At 34.7% G+C, this 21,474-nt stretch overlaps 1 protein-coding gene across 1 annotated transcript in view; it reads right to left on the reverse strand.

Annotated features, from left to right (window-relative positions):
* LOC142334633 (uncharacterized) overlaps positions 1–20,845 on the reverse strand; it is a 28,293-nt gene extending 7,448 nt beyond the window's left edge. Inside the window, exons 1-5 of the mRNA XM_075382827.1 lie at positions 20,601–20,845; positions 17,499–17,769; positions 9,859–10,038; positions 6,307–6,500; positions 1,666–1,797 (exon numbers count right to left, since the gene is read on the reverse strand). Coding sequence (XP_075238942.1) covers positions 1,666–1,797; positions 6,307–6,500; positions 9,859–10,038; positions 17,499–17,769; positions 20,601–20,673 — 850 coding nt within the window. The 5' untranslated portion in view covers positions 20,674–20,845. The remainder of the gene's footprint in view (positions 1–1,665; positions 1,798–6,306; positions 6,501–9,858; positions 10,039–17,498; positions 17,770–20,600) is intronic.
* Between the last annotated feature and the right edge of the window lie 629 nt (positions 20,846–21,474).

Here is a 21,474-nt window from a genome sequence, read left to right on the forward strand (position 1 = left end):
ACTCAAAATTGCTGTTTTTTCAGCTCTTCTGATTTTTTTAAAAACTATTTCAACATGTGGGGTATTGACATAATTTTTGATTATATTGAAATTACGTGTTTCAATTAGTATAACCGTCTTTTTTCTTAATTGTGTAACCGAAATTGTTCTATCGTCAACAGTACACTTCAGTAGTCAGGAGTTCAATCAGTTAGTCAGAATTGCATTTGATTTGATGTTTTTGCATGAATTGTGTTATAGGGATTTTCCTTGCTATTTTTATGAAATTTTCAAACAGATCCCCTGCTTTTTTAAAATTGCCATAATTATTTTTGACTTCTACATGCTATTTAGTTCCTACTTTTTATCATAACACAGTACAAGAACACACTTAAGAAAAATTCCGACAAATTTGTCTGGTTGATAAGGTATGCCACATAGTTGAATAAATTGTGTCAATTATTCAAAAAAATGTTTCAGTTTCCAGTGTTTTGCAATTCTGGAACAAGGGGTTAAGCTTTGAAAAGATCGAAATTGGAAAAGTGTCACTGAATACACATGGAGCCACTGTTCCATTTTTAATTTTAGGTTCGTTTTCAATTAACTAGATAAAACATGAAAACCTTATTGTTCTATTAAAACTTTTGCAACTTCTACAGCCAAATTTACCAAAAATTTTGACCTAGAGGATTTTGCTGAGAAAATGAGAGAGTATGAAAAACAGTTTTTTTGGAAGCAGAAGTCATCAACTTGAAGTCGTCATTAAAGTATTGAATTTCTCTAAAGGAAAAGAAAAAGACATCAAGCTCAAACAAAGTTGTCACAAATGCAAAAGAATGAAACTTAAAAGGTTCAGGTTTAGTTAGAACACGTTTTAGGAAAATTTTCATGATAAAACATATCTGAAGTTAAGGGCTACTAAGTATTTCTTTATTGAGGGTTACGCAGGTTTTTTGTTTCTTACTGAAATATTTTTTTGCTGTTTTTGTTTCAATCTTCAGCTAATTTTTTTTTAGCTTTTTCGTTGCAACTTGATAAAAACGGTGTTTGGTGCTAAAAAAGGCTTGTGATATATTTTTTCTATGTATTGATATATGTTATGCTTTCAGAAGCGAATATGGGAACATTCTCTGCTCCGCACAGAACAAGCGAGCCCTCCTGTCTCTTTCAGGATTTTAATCAGGAACGGGAAGCAAATCGAGCTTACTGAATATCATGTCGTCTAAATCAGAAAGATCAGTCACTATTATCTGCATAGGCAATTTTATGGTTACCGGGAAGATCAGTTACCGTTTCTCTTAACTATCATCTGCCTATTTTTTGGGATAATTACCCAGATTTTATCATCACTCTGTTTAATTTTTTTTAATTTTTGTGGTGCGTGTGTGTGTGTATGTATGTATGTATGTATGTATGTATGTATGTATGTATGTATGTATGTATGTATGTGTGCGTGTGTGTGTGTGTGTGTGTGTGTGTGTGTGTGTGTGTGAGTGTGTGTGTGTGTGTGTGTGTGTGTGTGTGTGAGTGTGTGTGTGTGTGTGTGTGTGTGTGTGTGTGAGTGTGTGTGTGTGTGCGCGCGTGTGTGTGTGTGTGTGAGTGTGTGTGTGTGTGTGTGTGTGTGTGTGTGTGTGTGTGTGTGTGTGGGTGTGTGTGTGTGTGTGTGTGTATCAGCAACAAACTAACTGGTGAGAGTGTCTCTCTTTTTGATGATGAGGGGAGCTGAGCTGACTACCCTCTCCACTGTCTTCTCGTTATTTCCATCTGCACCACGTCGGGATCGAGCATTAACGGTTCCGCAGTTAACGTTTTCTTGGGCTAAACATAAAAATATCAATAATTCATGTGTACGCTTTTTTTGTAGTGTATCTAAAACACACTTTTATCAGATCTGTCGTGAGAGATATTTATGTGTTCAAAAATGTCGGCATCATTATAATCATTTTGCATATACAAAAACACGAGCAATCGCATTAGACAAAATTTACACAGATAACAAACTTTCTGGATTAAGCGGTTTAATATTTGACTGCATTTTTTTAACTGGGCTCACAGAGACTGCTTGTGCTCTAAGGCTTAATTTTAACTTATAATTTCTGAACAACTACATTTTTCTCAATGCGATATAAATTGCTCACAGACAGCAAAAGTTGTTACAGTTTCTTCATCTGACATTTTTACACAGGAATTCTCCTACTTTGTTGATATTCTCAAGTTTTTGATATGCTAAATAATCGGTTAATCACCACATAGTGGAGAGCTTACTTCATTTTTGTTCAATTTATAGCGTATTGCAATAATTCTACAAATTTTAATGAGGGGAATCATTTTAATTTTGTTGGTTTGACGAAACCAATTTTTCTACATTTTCTTAACTTCTTAAATTTGCAAATTTGGGACATTCAAAAATATTATGGAAACAAGCCATTATGGCACCAATTGGCAATAAGTATTTTTTTAAAAAAAATTGCATTTAATTTCCATAGAAAAATTCTTAAGTTATCCTGTTCTGACTATTGATTTTTTGAACAAATCTTAGTCAGACTAAAAATTTCAAACTCTAATCATAAAATTTTCAATTCAGGAGTTTATTTGATAGCCCTGCTTTGAAACCATTAAATATTTGTTGGAAAATAAAATATGTCAGTTGGTAGCTCACAGTCAATAATTGTTATAGAAAGCCAAGTTTATCCCTTAAGAACCTTTTCAAAAGCAACAGGGCATCTTGATAATTTTCTCATAATGCCTTATTATTATTAAGTTTTTCAGTTTTAAATAGAGAATAGAATTGTAAAAATTAAACTTCTAATGCAATACAGAATCGTCCTCTTGTTATTGCCAAGCTTTACGTATTAGCCCAACCCTTCATATTTAAGCAAAAACTAGACAATTTCGATTTCATGAAAGTTAACCGAAATTGATGTTGTTTTTGTCACACTATTCTACATTTTCCATTTTGCAATTTTAATTGCTCTGTCAGTATTTCCAGGATATGAAAATAATTGTTCCGAAAACTCTTGAAGGGGGAGGAACTATATACTCAAATGAGTTTTTTTTGTTCAGACAATTTTGCCCGATCGATATATTCATCGTAGAGAGTTGAGACTGGTATCAATAGAAGTCTTGTCCAGTGTAGAATATGGAATTGAAATATTTTTTTGATTTTTGTTTTTACAGGGAGTTATCGAGGTTTGAACTTCTGAGAAAAGAAGAGTGAATTCACGTTGTTTTTATTCACATTTTCCGGAATTTTTGACTAAAATTTCTCTAATTTTGCTAGAGCTTTGTTAAATTATTGTAAGAAAGTGTTGTTGTATTTATATTTAAAGACAAAAAAAATTTGCCGGCTATTTTGTCAAAAATTCTGGCTAATTATTTCAAAATTCAAACTTTTTCATCAAAATCAGCACGAAATAAGTTCTTATGTCCACTTGGATTAAATTTGCGGGAAGTACACACACAAACACCACCAATACAATCTTTGTGGACTCAAAAGGGGGCTATTCCTACCTCAATTTCCGTTGCGAGCGCTCCGTAATAAAAACTTTGCCGTTTTTTTACTAACTTTACTCGTTGATTATCAAAAACGCAGCATATATTTTCTAATTTCTTAACTAACAAAACTTCAATATCTATAACATTCGAAAAATTAAGTGTTCTAAATGGACGAACAACATTAGCAGAGTTAGTTTTGGACCAAACTTGGACTGTTACAACCCAAACATAATTCGAATTGTAATCAGTCGGTCGTTTTTTTAAGAAAAAATTCGGTCTTTTTTATATATTAATTAATAACAGAACATTTCAAATCAAAGCTGACTAGTGATAGGTCCAATTCACTTCCCAGTTAGCTCCAAATTACTGTATCTAGTTTTTTAATTGAAAGCTTAGGGTATTTTTGACTTCTGAAACTATTTGATTTTTAAATAAATAATGACTTATTGTACTTTGCCTCTATATTTCTCTTGATTTGTTCAACTTGTAGCTTAGTGTCAGCAATGAAAGAATGCTTCTCCTTGCTACTGATGTCAAATTCAATCTTTATTACAAATTTATGCCTTAAGTAATGGTTTTCTGCCTTCGATAATACTAGATTTCACATTTTCTGTTTTTCAGATAATTGCCAATTTTTCACGTTTTCTAGTTTTGTCATATTATCACGTTATTGACAGTTCATTTATCATGTTATTGGCACTCAAAATAAAGCACAATGGATAATATTGAAATCTTTAAGGCGATATACAATGGTTTCAACGGCTTCGACAATACTTTCTTGAAGAATTTAATTGAATTTTTAAATTTTTTCTTCAACTGTGATTTTTACTTTGTCTATAGTCGAGTGAAATTTCCAGTACAATGACCCGGTTTCATTGGTTTTTCACGAAAAAAAATGTGGGCCGATATTCTGATGTTAGTAGATAGTCGATGGCTTTAATGTCTTTGAAAACAATTGTTTTCCAAAGTAAGAAAAAAAATACTTTTTAACTTCACTATTTTGTTCCTTTTTTTTCTGTTTGTTACCTTGTCTCTTTAATTACAGTTTATATATGACAGCATTGTTGTCATGGGAAGTTGTCAAAAAGATTGGTGTCACAAAATATATTGTTTTTAAAGAATTCTTTATGACTTTACTGGTTTCGGCACGGGTTTGTCACAAAGAAAAGTAAACTAATTTTTGATTTTTGTCATATTATACGTCCATTTTGTAAATCTGCAGGTCTCAAGCGCTTCATTTTGAGGAAGACACATTATTTATTTTTGTAATTTAAGAATTTTTGATATCTTTGGAAATATTTTCTTTTTTCGAAAAACAAGTAATACTTAAACTTGCCTCTATTTTTTTTCTTTTTTGTCTAATTGTTACATGGTTTCAATAATGAGAGGTCATATAATATAATACTGTTATTCGAGGAAGGTAAAATTGAACATATTTTGAGGACTAAAGCATGACGTTACCGCTTCTAGAACGTTTTCTGGCAAAATTTAACTGATTTTTTGTTTGTTGTCTATTTGTTGTTCTTTTTGTAACCACATAAAAATTGAATACGAACCGTTCTAAAAATCCCATCCTTGGAAACACTGGTAATCGTTTAATTGTTACCAAACCTTATTATGGACTGGTCAAATATCTTTTCTGGTGAATTACAAGTTATTTTGTTTAGTTTCAGTTTTATCTGACGCTATTTTGACTTTGTTATAAAATTTTGTTTTTTAAAACGGACATGAATTTTTTGATGTAATTGTTGTTTGCTGTTGTTGTTTGATTTTTCTGTTCGTCTTGACTTGCTTTCTCGATATTGGCTAATCTCATCAATCTAATGCATCATTTTTTACTCCCCTGAGGTTTTTGCTTTGGAGGCTATCTTTTCGTTCATACACGAATATTTTTTTTTAAAAATACTTGAAATTTATGGGGTTTTCTATCTGTTCCTCATTTGGCAGACCATTATGCCAAAATTGTGGATGAGTGGGGTTGGAACTTTATATGCGATCGTACATTACCGAGCCTCTTTGTTTTGCTCTAAAAATCATAGATTGTTGTTGTCTCTCTAAAAATCATATTCTTGTTGGTGCCTATGAAGTAATTTTTGCAGTATAAATTTTGCAAGAAACTTAGGAATAAATTTCATCAAGTTGAGTCAATCTGATTTAAAAAGAAAAATTACTACAAAAGATTCAGCAACTATTGACGCACAGAAGAAAGCAAAAGCTTAATTAGAAAAAAATGGAAGGCACTCGGGAGACGTATTGTTTTTTTGCAAAAATGTCAGTGGATAAGGTGAAAAATTAAATTTCACTGTCCAGTGAAATATTTATATTCACGGCTTTCTGTCGGTAACGGTGTAATTTTTTTCAAATGAAATTTTGCAAAAAATTAAACAACTATTTCACCTCAATTTTGAGTGAATCTGATTTAATACAAAAATTGCATTTGCAGCCGAAGCCAAAGATTTGGACTATTGATTAGAGGACAGTGATTCACAACCGGGTGACGGAGCGCATTTTTCAATAACTGCTGTAGATGCGGTGAAAAATGAAATTTAACAACAAAATTCACTGTAATTTTCTTAAAAAAATTAACCGCAAATTCTGAATTATTTTTTGTAAAACCTCAAGCTGGGTTGATTAAGAAAAAAATGTTTGGGCCAAATTATTTATTTCAATTATCAATTCTTGATTGATTTGAACCCTGTAATATTGCAAGTCTCAAATCTTATTTTTGGAACGTTTTTCAACTTTCGGCGAGCTACATTAATGCTCAATTTATATATGTTTATAACGAATAGCAAAATTTACCACAAAATTCTATGCGACAATGCAACTAACGTTTGTAGCAGTAATCATTCTGAATGTTCTCATCGATGCTGTCTTCACACGCTCTGACCCTGCAGTTGATGTATACTATGGCCGTAGGCTCCACAGCACCACCGGATATCCACGCAAATGCATCGAAATAGAAAGGATCCCTGTCATCATCACGACGATCCACATCCCATTTGAAGGACGTGTCAGCCGAACACCTAAACAAACACAAACAACACCTTAGGAAATAGCTAAATTTGTCTAGAATTTGCAAGTTAAATGTTCTTTAATGCTACCTACAATTTACGTGCAAGCAGTAAGCATTAATTATAAAATCTTCCTAGTCGTGATCTCGGCTCATCAATGCACAGATAAATTTCTTATGAAATCTTGAAAGATAAAAAAGCTTTCACATACAAGGAACTATCTTGCTCATTGTTCCGACCCCTCTTGAGGGGGCGAGGAACTATATACTCAACTGGTTCTTTTTGTTCAGACAATTTTGACCGCTCGATATATTCATCGTAGAGTTTTGCCATTTTTTTCTAACATTACTCTATGATTATCAAAAACGCAGCATTCATTTTTGATCTTCAAAATAACAAATTATCTAGATTTATAGGATTTGAAGAAATGAGAGTTCATAATGGACTAACAGCAATAACGAGGCTGGTTTTGGTTTAATCTTGGAATGTTACAATCCAGTCAGTCTTTTTTTAAAAAAATCTATCTTTTTTACATTAACTAAAGAACAGAACAGTTCAAATCAAAGCTCACCGTCGATAGGTCCAATTGGCTACATAAACGCTCCCAAATCAATATGTCTAGTTTCTGTACTCGAAATATTTTGGCCATTTTGACATTTAAAATGTTATGTTTTTAAATAAACAATGGCTTAATAAAATTTGCTACTATTTTTCTTTTAATTTGGTCATTTTGTAGGTTAGTGTCAACAAAGAAGGAAAGCTTCACGTTCTTTCTACTGAATTAAAACTACATCTTTTTTGCGGTTTTGCGCGTTAAATTATGGTTCTCTTTCTTTGATGCTGCTAGATTTCAATTTTTTTTTATTTTGAGGCCTTGGCCCCTTTTTTCACGTTTTTTTTCTATTTGTCACATTATCACATTATTGACAGTTCACATATTACGTTATTGGCGTTAAGAAAAAAAACACAATTGAACACATAGAGTTTCAAGGGAATAGATTATAGATTTTGCTATAAAAGGCTGCGATACTCTCTTCTCGAAGAGAATAATTGAGTCTTTTTGTTTTTAGCTGTGGTCTTTGCTCTGTCTTTTTCGTCCTATTAAAACTCCTAGAAAAAGACACGTCTCATTGGTTCTTAAGGAGGAAAAAAGGAATCTATATTGTGACTTGAGCAGATAGTTTTTGGCTTTCAGCACTTTGAAAACAGTAGTTTTAAAAAAAACACTTTTTAAATTCGCATTGTTTTTTTTGTCTAGTTGTTGCCTAGTCATCTTAATTATATATGAAATCATGTTTGTGAAGGGAAAATGCGATTGTACATAAATTAATGTTTTTAAAGAATTCGTTATGATTTTACTGGCTTTGACACAAGTTTTTTCTGCAAAAAAAAATTAATCAAGATTTTATTTTTTTTCTATATTTGACGTTCTTTTTGTAAACTTAAGACATATTCTGAACAATATCAGGTCTCAAGTGATTTCACAAACTTTTGGACAAATAAACGAACCACTTTCAGTATTTCACTTTGTAGCTAATGGTTTTCATGGTTTTAAAAAAACAATGGATTATTTAGATTTGCCCACTTTTTTTTCTTTTTTTGTCTACTTGTTACCCGTTCTTATTAATCAGAAATGGAATGCCGGATTTTTGTCGTTCAAGTAATGTTGAAATGAAGGTATTTTGAGAACAAATACATGGTTTTACAGCTTCGTCACTGTCTTCTCGCAAGTTTTAATTGAAATTTTGTTTGTTGTCTCTCCTTGTTGTCATTTTTGTAACCGCATAAACCATTGAATAATGACATGTCTTAACGCCCTCCTATAGATGCATTTGTGATCATAATCATGATGCTATCTAATAGTTTTCATTACTTTAAAAATGTTTATATATATTTAACCCAACTTTTTAACTTTGCCGTTTTTTGTTAATTTTCGTCTAATTGTTACCGAGCCTTTTTTGGATTGGTCCCATATCTTTTCTCGTGGGGTACAAGTTATTTTGTTTAGTATTAGTTTTATATGACGCTGTTTTGAACTCATTGATAATTTTTCTTTTTTTAATAAAAAACGAACATAAATTTGGGATGTATTTAATGTTTGTTTTTATTGTTGTTTGATTTTTTGTTCGTCTTGACTTGAATGAATGATCTCATTAATCTAATGCAGCATTTTATATTCTGCTGAGTTTTTTGCGTTGGAGGCGGTCTTTTTGCTCAAATATGTAAATATCTATCTGTTCCTCATTTGTTGACCTTTATGCCAAAATTGCAAATAAGCAGGGTCGGAATTTTATGTGGAAACGCACGTTTCCGAGCCTCTTTGTTTTAAATAAAATAAATTGCAATTGTGGTAGGCAATTTTTTGGTCAAGCTAAAATAAAGGAACAGCATGGATATATCTTATGCGAACTGATGAGCAACTCCTATAATTACATCTTTAAAATGAAGTTTTTCACAAAATGGATTTATGCATAATTTCAATTCATAAACTTTTTTTTAAAGATTTAATCATAGGAGTTACTCATCAGTTGACATCAGATATATCCAAATTGTTTCTTTATATCAAAATTTGGTTTAAGATAATATATGTAAGATGAAATATTAAGGTCAAAGGTCCTTTGACTGTAATCATTCATCTTACATATATTATCTTACATCAATTTTTGATATGAAGAAACAACATATGCATATCTTATGCGAACTGATGAGCAACTCCTATAATTACATCTTTAAAATGAAGTTTTTCACAAAATGGATTTATGCATAATTTCAATTCATAAACTTTTTTTTAAAGATTTAATCATAGGAGTTACTCATCAGTTGACATCAGATATATCCAAATTGTTTCTTTATATCAAAATTTGGTCTAAGATAATATATGTAAGATGAAATATTAAGGTCAAAGGTCCTTTGACTGTAATCATTCATCTTACATATATTATCTTACATCAATTTTTGATATGAAGAAACAACATATGCATATCTTATGCGAACTGATGAGTAACTCCTGTGATCAAGTCATTAAAAAAAGAAAATTTTTCAAAAAATGGAATTATGCATAATTCCATTTTATGAAAAACTTTATTTTGGTAGAAATCCTAATCCTGGCATTGGACATCAATATAGACATCTTTATATTGGACGTCTGTTATCCAATATTTTTATTGTATGATCCCTTCAAAGGCAAGTAAATTGGTCGCGCAGCGTCAAAGCGGGGCAAACCCGAAAAAAAATTTAATTACAACAAAACCGATTGGAAGCAGATATAAGATTTGCAGATTTACCATCTTTGAGATTATAGATGTCCAACATGCTAATATCGATACCCCCCAACCTCTCTCTGCCCCTTTTGAATTGAGAACCCACTCACCCATCTGATTCAGAGAGATCGTAATAGAGTCCATTATTTCGTGTCATGGCGGGTCCACTCTTAGTGGCCCAACACTCGAAGCCCCTGACATAGTAGCCCTCGGGTTGTTCCCGTGCAGTTGTGTCCCACTCGACCGCCATGTGAACAGATTCGCCCAACCACATGATCGGAACTTCTCCACTGAAAATACCATTAGTTGCATATTACTGCAAGGGGGCTGGAATTTAAGATGAGTTCACTGTTTTTAACCATCGATTGTCAAAGAAGCGATGGACTGTAATGTAAGGCCCAAAGTTCTAATAAAAATCTCAACAGTGGGTGCCACAGACAAATCAACTCCAGTATCCCTGCTCATTTTCTACTCTACTTGAAACGCATGAGAACTGAGCGGATGGTTTTTTGTATCCTCCGTTTTTTGACAAAATACTCATTATTAGCGTCCAATAATTCACTACAAAGGCTGTTGTTGTTGTTGTTGTTGTTGTTGACAAGGTCGTCTGATCACGTGATGATGTATACCACTTAGAGGTATACCCAAATTCAAATTAGCAAATTTTCGTTTCGCGGATTTATGAAAAAGTGGTTCTTTCTTATGGCAGAATAACTTGCATTAAAAATTTGAAACCAATTGCAATTTTGAGAAAAATTTTTAGCAAACTATGGGTAACTAAATGAGTGAGTGCAACTAAGCTTCACAGAGTTTGTATCTAGATTCCACTAATAGTACACTTAATTTCACTTAGTTGTAATCACATAAAAACATCAAATCAAACGTGAAGTTTAATAAATGCATTTTGTTACTTAAATGATCTAATTTTATTTTTGTGATGGTTTCAATGAAACATCAAGAAACTTAGAAGTTTTATTAAAGTTTCAAAGAACGAAAGAAGAACTTACCTGACGAACTTTATTGCTGTGTCGATAAGTAATGGCTACAAAACTAAACTCAATTCTAATTTTGTTTTGGCGCTATCATTATCTTATTGACCTATCAATCATATGTCAGAAGTAAATTCTCCCACCAACAGAAACCTGATTCTAACATCCACCGACCTCCAACTAATGAACTCGATTGTACCCAAGCCATATATGATTCTCATGAAATGTTGATGAAAATAGAAAATCACCTCCGGGATTCGGAGTTAAGATCTATTCACATGCCAATCATGTAAAATATTTTTAGCTAATCTAAATTTTCTCTGTATATTTTCGCATAGATAACCACTATAAATACAAGCTAATTTTTGTATATTTTCAGTTCAAAATATAATTTAAAATTCAACTTATTGAATTCTTTGACCCGTGTTATCGACCACGACAATGGTGTCCAGACCAGCTACAGACAGACAAATTTTGGATCTACAGAAAGCAGAATCAGCTACTGCGTGGATTATGTCTTTTGTGGCGAAATGTCGCGCAGAGAAGAATGAGGACAAGGTCAACACCGATGGTACTGTACAAGACCTACAGGTAACCAATCTCTTTCTTGGTATGTGCGGGCAAGACGCAATTATTAAACTTAGGAGCTTAATAAGTCCTAGGAATTTGATAGACACACCGTATAAAGACATCAGATTGGCGAGTCAAAATTATATTTCTCCTAAAGAGAGAGAAGTAACGGCAGAAAGGGCTAAATTTCTGTCCGTAATCCAAGGTGTAGGGGAGTCAGACGACGACTTCCTAGCACGTCTTAGAGAGGAAGCACGCTATTGTGACTTCGAAAAATTGAAAACAGCGGCCAACCCCGAAGAGGAGTTGGTAAAAATAAAGTTTATCTCAGGTTTGAGGGACCCTGAAGCGAAACTTAGACTACTAGACGGTATTAAAGCAAAACCAGCAATGTCGGTTACTGAAATGACCGAGAGCTTACAGTTCAGAAGTCAAGCAATGGCTTTTGCAAGTTCTTCATCAGGTAATAAGCCCTTTACGGTGAAAGAAGAAGTTGGTTTCAACTTCAAAAAGACTTTTCGAAAACCAAATGAAAAAATTACGACTAATAAAAGCAACAACATGTGCACTAGGTGTGGAGGTAAGCCACACTCTAGTAGACCTTGTCCAGCGCTAAGTAAGAAATGCAACACCTGTGAAAAGGTGGGACACTTCTCAAAAATGTGTAGAAGCAAACCCCAACCAAATTCAGGAAAGTACAAAAAACAGAATAACTTTTGCGATGAAGCAAATGTTTCTTCAGAGCAAGCATCTCCAGCATCGGAGATGGGAATGTTTTATACTAAAGAACAAATTTTTAGCATGTCTGTGACATAGGAATACATCTCAAAAAATGACTGCAAAGTAAAAATGCAGGTAGACACAGGTGCGGATAGCACAGTTATATCATCAAAAATATGGACTGAGCTTGGTAAACCTCTGTTGGATGGTAATATAAGACATCTCGAAGCTTATGATGGTCATCAATTAACGCTTCTGGGATCACTTACTTGTGACGTTCAGTGGAACGGAAGCAGGCTCACTCAAAAACAACTTGCAGTTGTGCAGTCTGATAAAGAATTTGGACTACTTGGTAGAGACCTTCTACCCAAGCACGGCGTGAACAACACAACAGCCAAGCACCTACTTGCTGTGAAGGGTTACAAAGCTCATGGGAAGTTGATACCAGGAACACAGCCAATGTTCTGCAAAGCCAGAAAAATACCTCTACCTCTTCAAGACAAGGTCACAGAGAAGCTGGAACAAATGGTCAGACAAGGCATCTTTGAACCGGTACAGCCAGGAGGAGTCACTAATGCATCTCCAGTGATGTGGCAGAGAAAGAAGAGTGGAGAACTGAGACTTTGCGTGGACTTGAAAGTGCACATCAATTGAAAGGTCATGGATGAGGACTACCCAATACCAGACATGGAGACGATCTTCCATAACCTAAATGGGGCCTCATACTTTGGCAAAATTGACCTCTCAGATGCTTACTATCAAATTGAACTTGACGAAGAAGCAAAAGATATATGCACAATCAACACATCTCAGGGACTGTTCAAGATGTGCCGACTACCTCAGGGATTGAAAAACTCCTCTTCAATCTTCCAGAATTGCATAGAATCAACACTCAAAGGAATCAAAGGTGTTGTGATCTTTCAAGACGATGTATTGGTGTATGGAACTACCAAGGAGCAGTTCGACAAGAGAATGCTTGCAGTCAAGAGTCGACTACGTGAGAAAAACTTTACTATTAATGAGAAAAAATCTAACTCAAAACCAGTCGATAGCGTTAGCTTTTTGGGATACTCCATTTCAAAGGAGGGAATAGCACCAGATCCCAAACATTTTGAAAAAATAAAAAATGCAAAAGCACCAACTAACAATAAACAACTCGAATCTTTTGTTGGGCTAGCTAATTTTTACGGAAGAATGATTCCTGATTTTGCAACAAAAATGCTACCCTTGAATAACATGAGAAATAGCGATTTCTCATGGGGCAAAATGCAACAAAAAGCCCTTGAAGACACAAAAAATGAATTATGTGCTAACCCACTAGTTCAGCCATATAATCTACAAAAAGAAGCAACAGTTACTACTGACGCCTCTGAAAAAGCCATTGGCGGGGTTCTTTCGCAAGAAGTACATCCAGTCATATATGTATCGAGAAAATTGACTCCAGCGGAGCAAAACTACTCGAACATAGAGCGGGAAGCACTGGCAATTGTCTTTGTGGTCACAAGATTGAAGCAATTCCTTCTTGGAAGACGATTTACCCTACAGACTGACCACAAACCACTCAAATATCTCTTTGCACCAGACGAGGAGATCCCGAAGACAGCATCAGCGAGAATCACAAGATGGGCAATAGCTCTAATGGGTTTCCACTATGAGTTGAAGTACACACCAGGGGAGCAGATACCCCATGCAGATGCTTTGAGCAGAATGGATTTTGACGAAGACGAATCCGACAACGATCGAGTGTGCTACGCAATCAATAACATCTACTTCGCTCAGAGTGATTTGGTGACCCAAGCAGAAATCAAAACTGAACTTGGAACAAACAGACTCTTCCAAGACATAATGAAACGAATCAAAAGCGGCGATTGGAAACAATGTTCAGAAGCGGAAAAAGGATTCGAACAACAGAAAGATGCACTTACTTTACATAATGGAATCATCTTCAGAGGTGTTGTTCCTTTCATTCCACCCAAACTACGAAACTTGGTTTTGGCAAAAGCGCATGAGACACATCCCGGAAAGAATGCAACTGAGGCATCAGTCAGAATGATAGCTTGGGGGCCTGGCATTACCCAAGACGTTCAACACTTTGTTAGTAAATGTAAGAATTGTCAATTGAACAGGCCTAGCCTGGGAAAAACAGTCTCTACGTGGCCAGAAGCCGACGTTTGGGAACGGCTCCACATGGACTGGGGTTATGTTAAGGACCAAGGCAATATATTAGTAATTGTTGACGCGGGTTCTGGTTGGATAGAAGCCTTCCCCGCGGGAAATAGAACATCAGAAACAGTTAAAATATATCTTAGTCAAATCTTTGCAAGATTCGGAATACCAAAAACTTTAGTTTCTGATAATTGTCCTGAATTTGTAAGTGGTGACCTTAAACAGTGGTGTGAATCACTGGGAATTAAGAAAATAGAATCACCCGTCTATCATCCAAGAGCTAATAGACTAGCTGAAAGAGCAGTTCAGACAGTGAAGCGGGCACTTCAAGCGTGGAGTCCCAACCTTAATGTGTCATTTGGAGCATTCCTGCAAAGGGCACTGATGACACATCGCAACACTTCAAAGACGAGGAGCAAAACTCCAGTTGAACTCCTGTTGGGACGCAGAGTGAGACTACCAGCAATAGCAGATTTCGACTTGTGCGAACCCCTTCTATTCAAGGCCAACGAAAAGACAAAAACAGTTCCTGCTACCTTCATCATCAGGAAGGGCCTGAACACATCTTTCATGCAGCCTGAGAACTCAGCACGGACTATTCTAGTGAGCGACAACCAAATTGCGAGACCAGACGAGGACAATGTGAAAACTGAACCAGCAGTGGAGGAGACCATATCTCAATCAGAACCACAACCTCAGAACACAGATGTGGGACCTTCACATCAAGATGAAGCTTCTGCAGCCACATCATCTGCAGAGCACCAACAACCCGAAACCTCAGAGCCTTCACGAACATCAACCAGGAACAGAAAACAACCTGACAGATTTGGAGAACCTATACCCACAAACTTGCTTAAAAAAGGAGGGAGGATGTGATGGTTTCAATGAAACAGCAAGAAACTTAGAAGTTTTATTAAAGTTTCAAAGAACGAAAGAAGAACTTACCTGACGAACTTTATTGCTGTGTTGATAAGTAATGGCTACAAAACTAAACTCAATTCTAATTTTGTTTTGGCGCTATCATTATCTTATTGACCTATCAATCATATGTCAGAAGTAAATTCTCCCACCAACAGAAACCTGATTCTAACATCCACCGACCTCCAACTAATGAACTCGATTGTACCCAAGCCATATATGATTCTCATGAAATGTTGATGAAAATAGAAAATCACCTCCGGGATTCGGAGTTAAGATCTATTCACATGCCAATCATGTAAAATATTTTTAGCTAATCTAAATTTTCTCTGTATATTTTCGCATAGATAACCACTATAAATACAAGCTAATTTTTGTATATTTTCAGTTCAAAATATAATTTAAAATTCAACTTATTGAATTCTTTGACCCGTGTTATCGACCACGACAATTTTTTATTGGTGATCAGATTTAATTTAAAATTATGCGATAAATACTGAGGGGTTTAATGGAAAAAAACAGTTCTCTCCTAAATGGTGGACTGCAATCATATTGAAAAGTTGCTACATAGACTGAAGTTTAATTTCCACAGTTTTTAAATTAGTCACTGATGCAGAAATTAGAAATTAGTTTCCTTTGAAAATAGGTTAGTTTTAAAATTTAAACAATTTTCTTAGATTTATTTAAAGTCACCGTTTGTGTACAACTCTGCTGAGTCATGAAATCCCTTAAAAAAGTTAAATTTGAACATGTTATATTATTCCAATATGTTTCTTTCACGTTTTCAGCAAATTTTACCTTTGCTTCTGATTGCAGTTAAATCTTAATTACTTTTGAAATCAAAATATGTTTTTTTTTTGCATCAACAAAACTAGCGGTAGTGATGTAATAATGTAAAAATGAAACGAAAAATTATTGGTTCTTTTCAGTTTGACATTTTTGCATGACTACGGCTAATTTTTTTGATGTAGGAGTTGTTGTTTTGGAAGTACGAATCAAGTCAAAAAAGTATGCGTTTTATGAGAGCGTTTTTTAGTAGTAATTCACTTTGACCGTAGCTTGACCAACCTAGCTACATCTGTATTACGTGTGACAATATGGATAAATCTTGTAAATGACCAGCCAATATCTCCAAAAATGGCGTCTTTGCAAAAGGAAACAGTAACATAAACTACCATATCAGAAACCTACGTAACTTTAACATTTTTCAAAAGCGTAAAAAAAATTAAATAAACAACATTGTACATTTAAATCAGATCTCTAGTAATCCTTCAGTGCATTTTAGCATCTTTGAGGTGTATAATTTGCTTCTATAGTTTTCTTACCAGTTTCTAACAACATCTGCGTCACGTTCTTTCCAAATTTCCGACACATTATTTTGTGAATTTTTCTCTCGTGAAAAGTTTGACGTTTTAGTAATTGCTGCCTCAAAATCGCCTAAACTTTAGCTTCAGATCCAGACTATATGCGGGTCAAACTAGTAAATCTATTTTGCTTTCCGAAAAAAGTGCTTACACTCTTCACATTATGCTCAATAGGATTGTTGTCTTAAAAAACCACGGCGATCTTGAAAACGCATTTCTTCGTACTTTCAGAAAATTCCTGAACCAATAAGTCTGCTTGGACATCTAACAAGGAACTGTTGTCCACCTGATGTTGTTGAACTCCAAAATATCACAACAAAGGTCATTGTCCAAACTCAATTTTCTTGTGTATTAGTGTAATGTTTTCCATTTCTTTTGTATACTCGAGCAATTCCGTCGCCGGATATGCGCACACTAGTTCTGTCAGTAGAAATAACACTTCTGTCAGGAGAGGAACAGCTTCTTGAGCATATTTGAATCAAAAATGAACATTAACACTTGCTTTTTTCTTGAAGCTGACCTTTTCGTTGCTTTTCTTGACTGAAAACCTTACTTTTTAGAATACTTGTCGAAAATATTATCATGGCAATTATGGTTTAATTATGCGTTCCAGTGAGGTCTTTTGATCTCACTTTTTCACATTTTTATGACAAATTTGGCGGTTATGCATTAGATGTTTTGGCCTCTAAACTTTTGTTTTTCAGGCAGCGATTGTAAGCATGATGTATGATGATCATCATTTTAAACTTAATGGTTACGGTATTTTGTCCATAAAATTTCCGAACCTTAAAAGAGCAAAGCTGTTTGACCATCTTCTGTGATCAAGCGGAGAAAATGAGAATGAAATCTCTTAATGTCCCAAAAATTCTTGTACTTTTTCACACTTTAACGCAAAGCATGCTTACTGAGCACATACAATGCTTAAAGAGCACAAATGCTGTATGTAAGCAAGTTGTTTTTTTAATCCTAATGTCATTCCGGTTGAGATTACGCAGAAGCCAACTTATTATGAGAAAAACTAACTGAGTGTATGGTTGCTCGAATTTGTTGTCCTTGTACATGACGAGTCGGAATTTGAACTCGTTCGTCCCCGACACATTTTGAGTGGCCTCTGCTTTGGTATGGAATCTTGAGTGTACCTGTCCACTGGCATTGTAGTAGCAGTATAAGTTCACTTGCCAATCGTTCTTTCTGATCACAGACAATCCTCCCCCGTTACCGTCTGTGATAGGTGTGCTAGCCCCATCTTTAGACCTGATCAGTGTCTGGTGATACACCATTTCGTGTTTATCCACTGAAGACACATATTATTATACAGAAACGTAGAGTCATAACAAACCACGAACAATAACATTATTATTTTTTTTAAAAATGAAAAATTACGTATTTTGCATCATCACAGTAATTTATTTCATTAAAAATTCATATTGAAACTAATTTGATGTTCAAACTAAAGGTATTTGTTGAAATGATAGCTAGAATTTATAATAAAACTTTTCACCGTTCAACAGTCTTTTCGAGGACTGCTGTTTCAGAGTATTCTAGTACTGAATAAAAAAAAATTCGCCATTCAATTGCTATTTTATAATGACATTGTCACTTTTTATCCTTCCCACAAAATTATTGGAAAAGGTTGGATTGACTTCAAAAATAAATTTTCGCTCCTCTATGTTGACTGCAAAAATGTTGGCTTTTACTAGCTACCTCTAGTACTGATTCGGACTCTGAATAAGAAAAATACGGAACAAGCAATTTCTGCTCAGAATCATCCTCAGAATCAATACCGATAGCTTTCTTAGATTACCTCGATTGGATACACTACTTTTTTGTGGCAGCCTGTACATGTGACTCATTTGGTGATAGGACAATGGGTAAAAAACAAAAATTGCGACAGGAGATCGAAAATGAATTTTTTGGCCAATCAGATTTAAGCACTCACTGATAACATTTCGACTAACATGTAGTGATAATATGTCCGGTTTTGATCGAATCATAGAATCATATTAAGTCGCACAGACTGCTAAGACATGGCCATGACTCGTAATGCATGGTCAGATGCTGTGAACCCATATAAGCTTGCAAATAACGCTTAATTTCAACCAATCATTACGACGCAGAGGTATACCCAAATCGTCACGGGCAGATATGCCCGATGCGTGTATCTCTTGTTCGTTTTTACTATGTTAATACATTGAAATTGGAATAATATTGCGGAAAATACCCCAGTCGAGACCAGATGGTTATCTTGCAAGATTCTGCCAGAAACTTGCAAAAACTGCCTATCTTGCAAGATCTGGCAGAAAAATGGTTATCTTGCAAGACCTGGCAGAAAAATGGTTATCTTGCAAGATCTGCCAGAAAAATGGTTATCTTGCAAGATTCTTGCAAGTTCGTTCCGGTCGAGCTGTCCTCTTATTGGTTGTCATTCATGCAACACATTTCATTTTGACCAGAAATTTACTTAAGAATCAGTTGCGTGTTTTTTTAAGAAAAATAATAATTTTGAATGGATTTAAAATCTGGAAATATGAATTATCTGAAGAAAAGAAATTAAAATCTGCCTTTGAGAACTGTTTACACAAAACAAATTACTATCAAAAACTATTTTCCTTCAATTTTATCAAGATTTACAAAACTACGCCTAGATTACCTTTTCTGATGAACAAATTATGTAATAATAATCTTTGCATCTTAAACAGCGTCATTTCTTTTAATTCAGCTGCTTTCGCTTAAGTTTTCTTGCCAATGCCCAAAAATCCTGATTATTCACGGCTCTCCATTTTTTTGAGCTTCGCATGACTTTAGAAGAGCTTTTGCGAATATCTCTTGCTGTCAGAATTACTCGCATTAATCAATCCATCTTGTAGGATCTTGTGCAAAAAACTGGATATAGTAGGGGATTCTGACAGAGAAATGAATATCTTGTAAGATTCTAGCATAAAAATTGCTATCTTGCAAGATTCTGGCAGAAAAATGGTTATCTTGCAAGATTCTGGCAGAAAAATGGTTATCTTGCAAGATTCTGGCAGAAAAATGGTTATCTTGCAAGATTCTGGCAGAAAAATGGTTATCTTGCAAGATTCTGGCAGAAAAATGGTTATCTTGCAAGATTCTGGCAGAAAAATGGTTATCTTGCAAGATTCTGGCAGAAATCTTGCAAGATAATGCATAATCTTGCAAGATTCTGGCAGAATCTGCCAGAATCTTGTAAGATAACCATTCGAAATCGACTGGGGTAGCTACTTTAGCAGAAACCAGCAAAATGGAAGGAGAATTAGAATCCCGTGTTCGCAAAAGTGTCCTGATACTAGACGCGAAATACAAATACACCCCTTATAACCAATTTTTTGCACGGCTTGTATCACACATCTGCTCCATTTATGTATCGATTGTTCGCACGCAATGTAGCTCGATTTCGCATATAATCCGCAATTAAGCCTAAGTTAATTACTACTTATTTAATAAAGCCTAACTTTTTACTACTAGTAGTACTTTATTTTTACTTATAGTACTTTATTACTACTTATTAGTACTATTTATTACTACTTATTAAAATTGGCCAGTCCCACATTTATATACAAAGCCTTTGATGTGCGAGGGATATTTCGGAAAAAATCAATTTTTGTGGTTTCATGTATTTAAAGCACGTTAAAGCTTTGAAAGCTTCAATTAAATCTTTATTAAAGTGCTTATTGCATGCTCAAAATGCGCGCGAATAATAGATACCTAAATTGAGCGGAAACGTGCTACAAGATTTGTTACCTACTTTTTGCACCGAATGTTCTTTTTTTCGCAAATTGGCGGAACCCTTTTTGCGAAAAGTTTTTGCGAAAAGATACAAAGGATGTCTCCTAATTTCGCTCATTATATTTATCTAATTTTCGAGCCAATTTTACTAAGGCCGAAATTTTGGGGTATACTTCTGCGTCGTTATGATGAGAATTGATATTAACTTTTGATGTACTGTCCTAAATTGCATTTTTCCACTAGCGGAAATTACCCCCCCCCCCCCCCCAATTTAACTGTTTTCAATCCATTGTCCAGTCAGCGATACATTTGTTCAATAATTAAATTAGGCACATGGCTTCGGCTGTATAATCTTGATACTTTATAGGGAATACAAACTTGGATCTTGAGGATTCCTCTGGTCAGTTCCGTCGGCGATGTCTATCTGGTGATCTGGGTAGACATACTGCATAATTCCACAACTTGCATAGTCTCCATTGGTGTCGTTGAATTGCACGTTCTTCACGTAATAAGTGTTCCTTATGTAGTAGCAATCTTCCACCTTTGTTAAAATACACTGCCCGTTGCTCTCCACGGCCGGAACATCTACAAAGAAGACAAATAAACGTAAGAAGAGTTTCACTGTGATTCTTTTGCAATGAAACTAACTTGATAAATCTTGATAAGACATACAAGATCTTGAGAAAAATTCATTGTGATGCCCTTTCTAACAAGATCTTGTCAATGACAAACGTTCACATTTTTTGATAATATTGTGTGAAGCGCCATAATTGCGTGAAGCAAATGTAAAGGTCACACAAGCTGCTACATGTTCTTGGGTTTTAATTGCAAGAGAATCAAAACACAGTAACGCGAAGTCTTTGTTTTTGGGACCAATAAGATCCAATAATAAAATTTCTAGCAATTGTTTCGAAAATCATTTTGGAAACTGTTTTAATCTTTCATTTTTGTCATCTACAAACACATGATTTTCTCACTGACTTCATCAGAGGTGGTTTCCTTTATAAATTCCCCAGTAACCTATACACGAAACGCGGGATTGCGACTTACCAAATTTAAGATCTCTTCCTTTATACAGATCCAAGTTTTAAAGCTGCCGTCTTAAAATTTTCCAAATGAGTGTTTCAAGCAAACTTTTTTTTACTCCTCCAAAGTCACTTCAAAATTTAAGCTGTATAATTACTACTCTGTTCTCGGTTTTTGTCAGAAAGTGTCACGCAAAGAATATATAAAAACAGCTCTTTTTCGTTTT

This window comes from Convolutriloba macropyga, chromosome 2 (genome assembly GCF_964194025.1).
Source record: "Convolutriloba macropyga chromosome 2, txConMacr16.3, whole genome shotgun sequence".
In the NCBI taxonomy this organism is placed as follows: Eukaryota; Metazoa; Xenacoelomorpha; order Acoela; family Convolutidae; genus Convolutriloba; species Convolutriloba macropyga.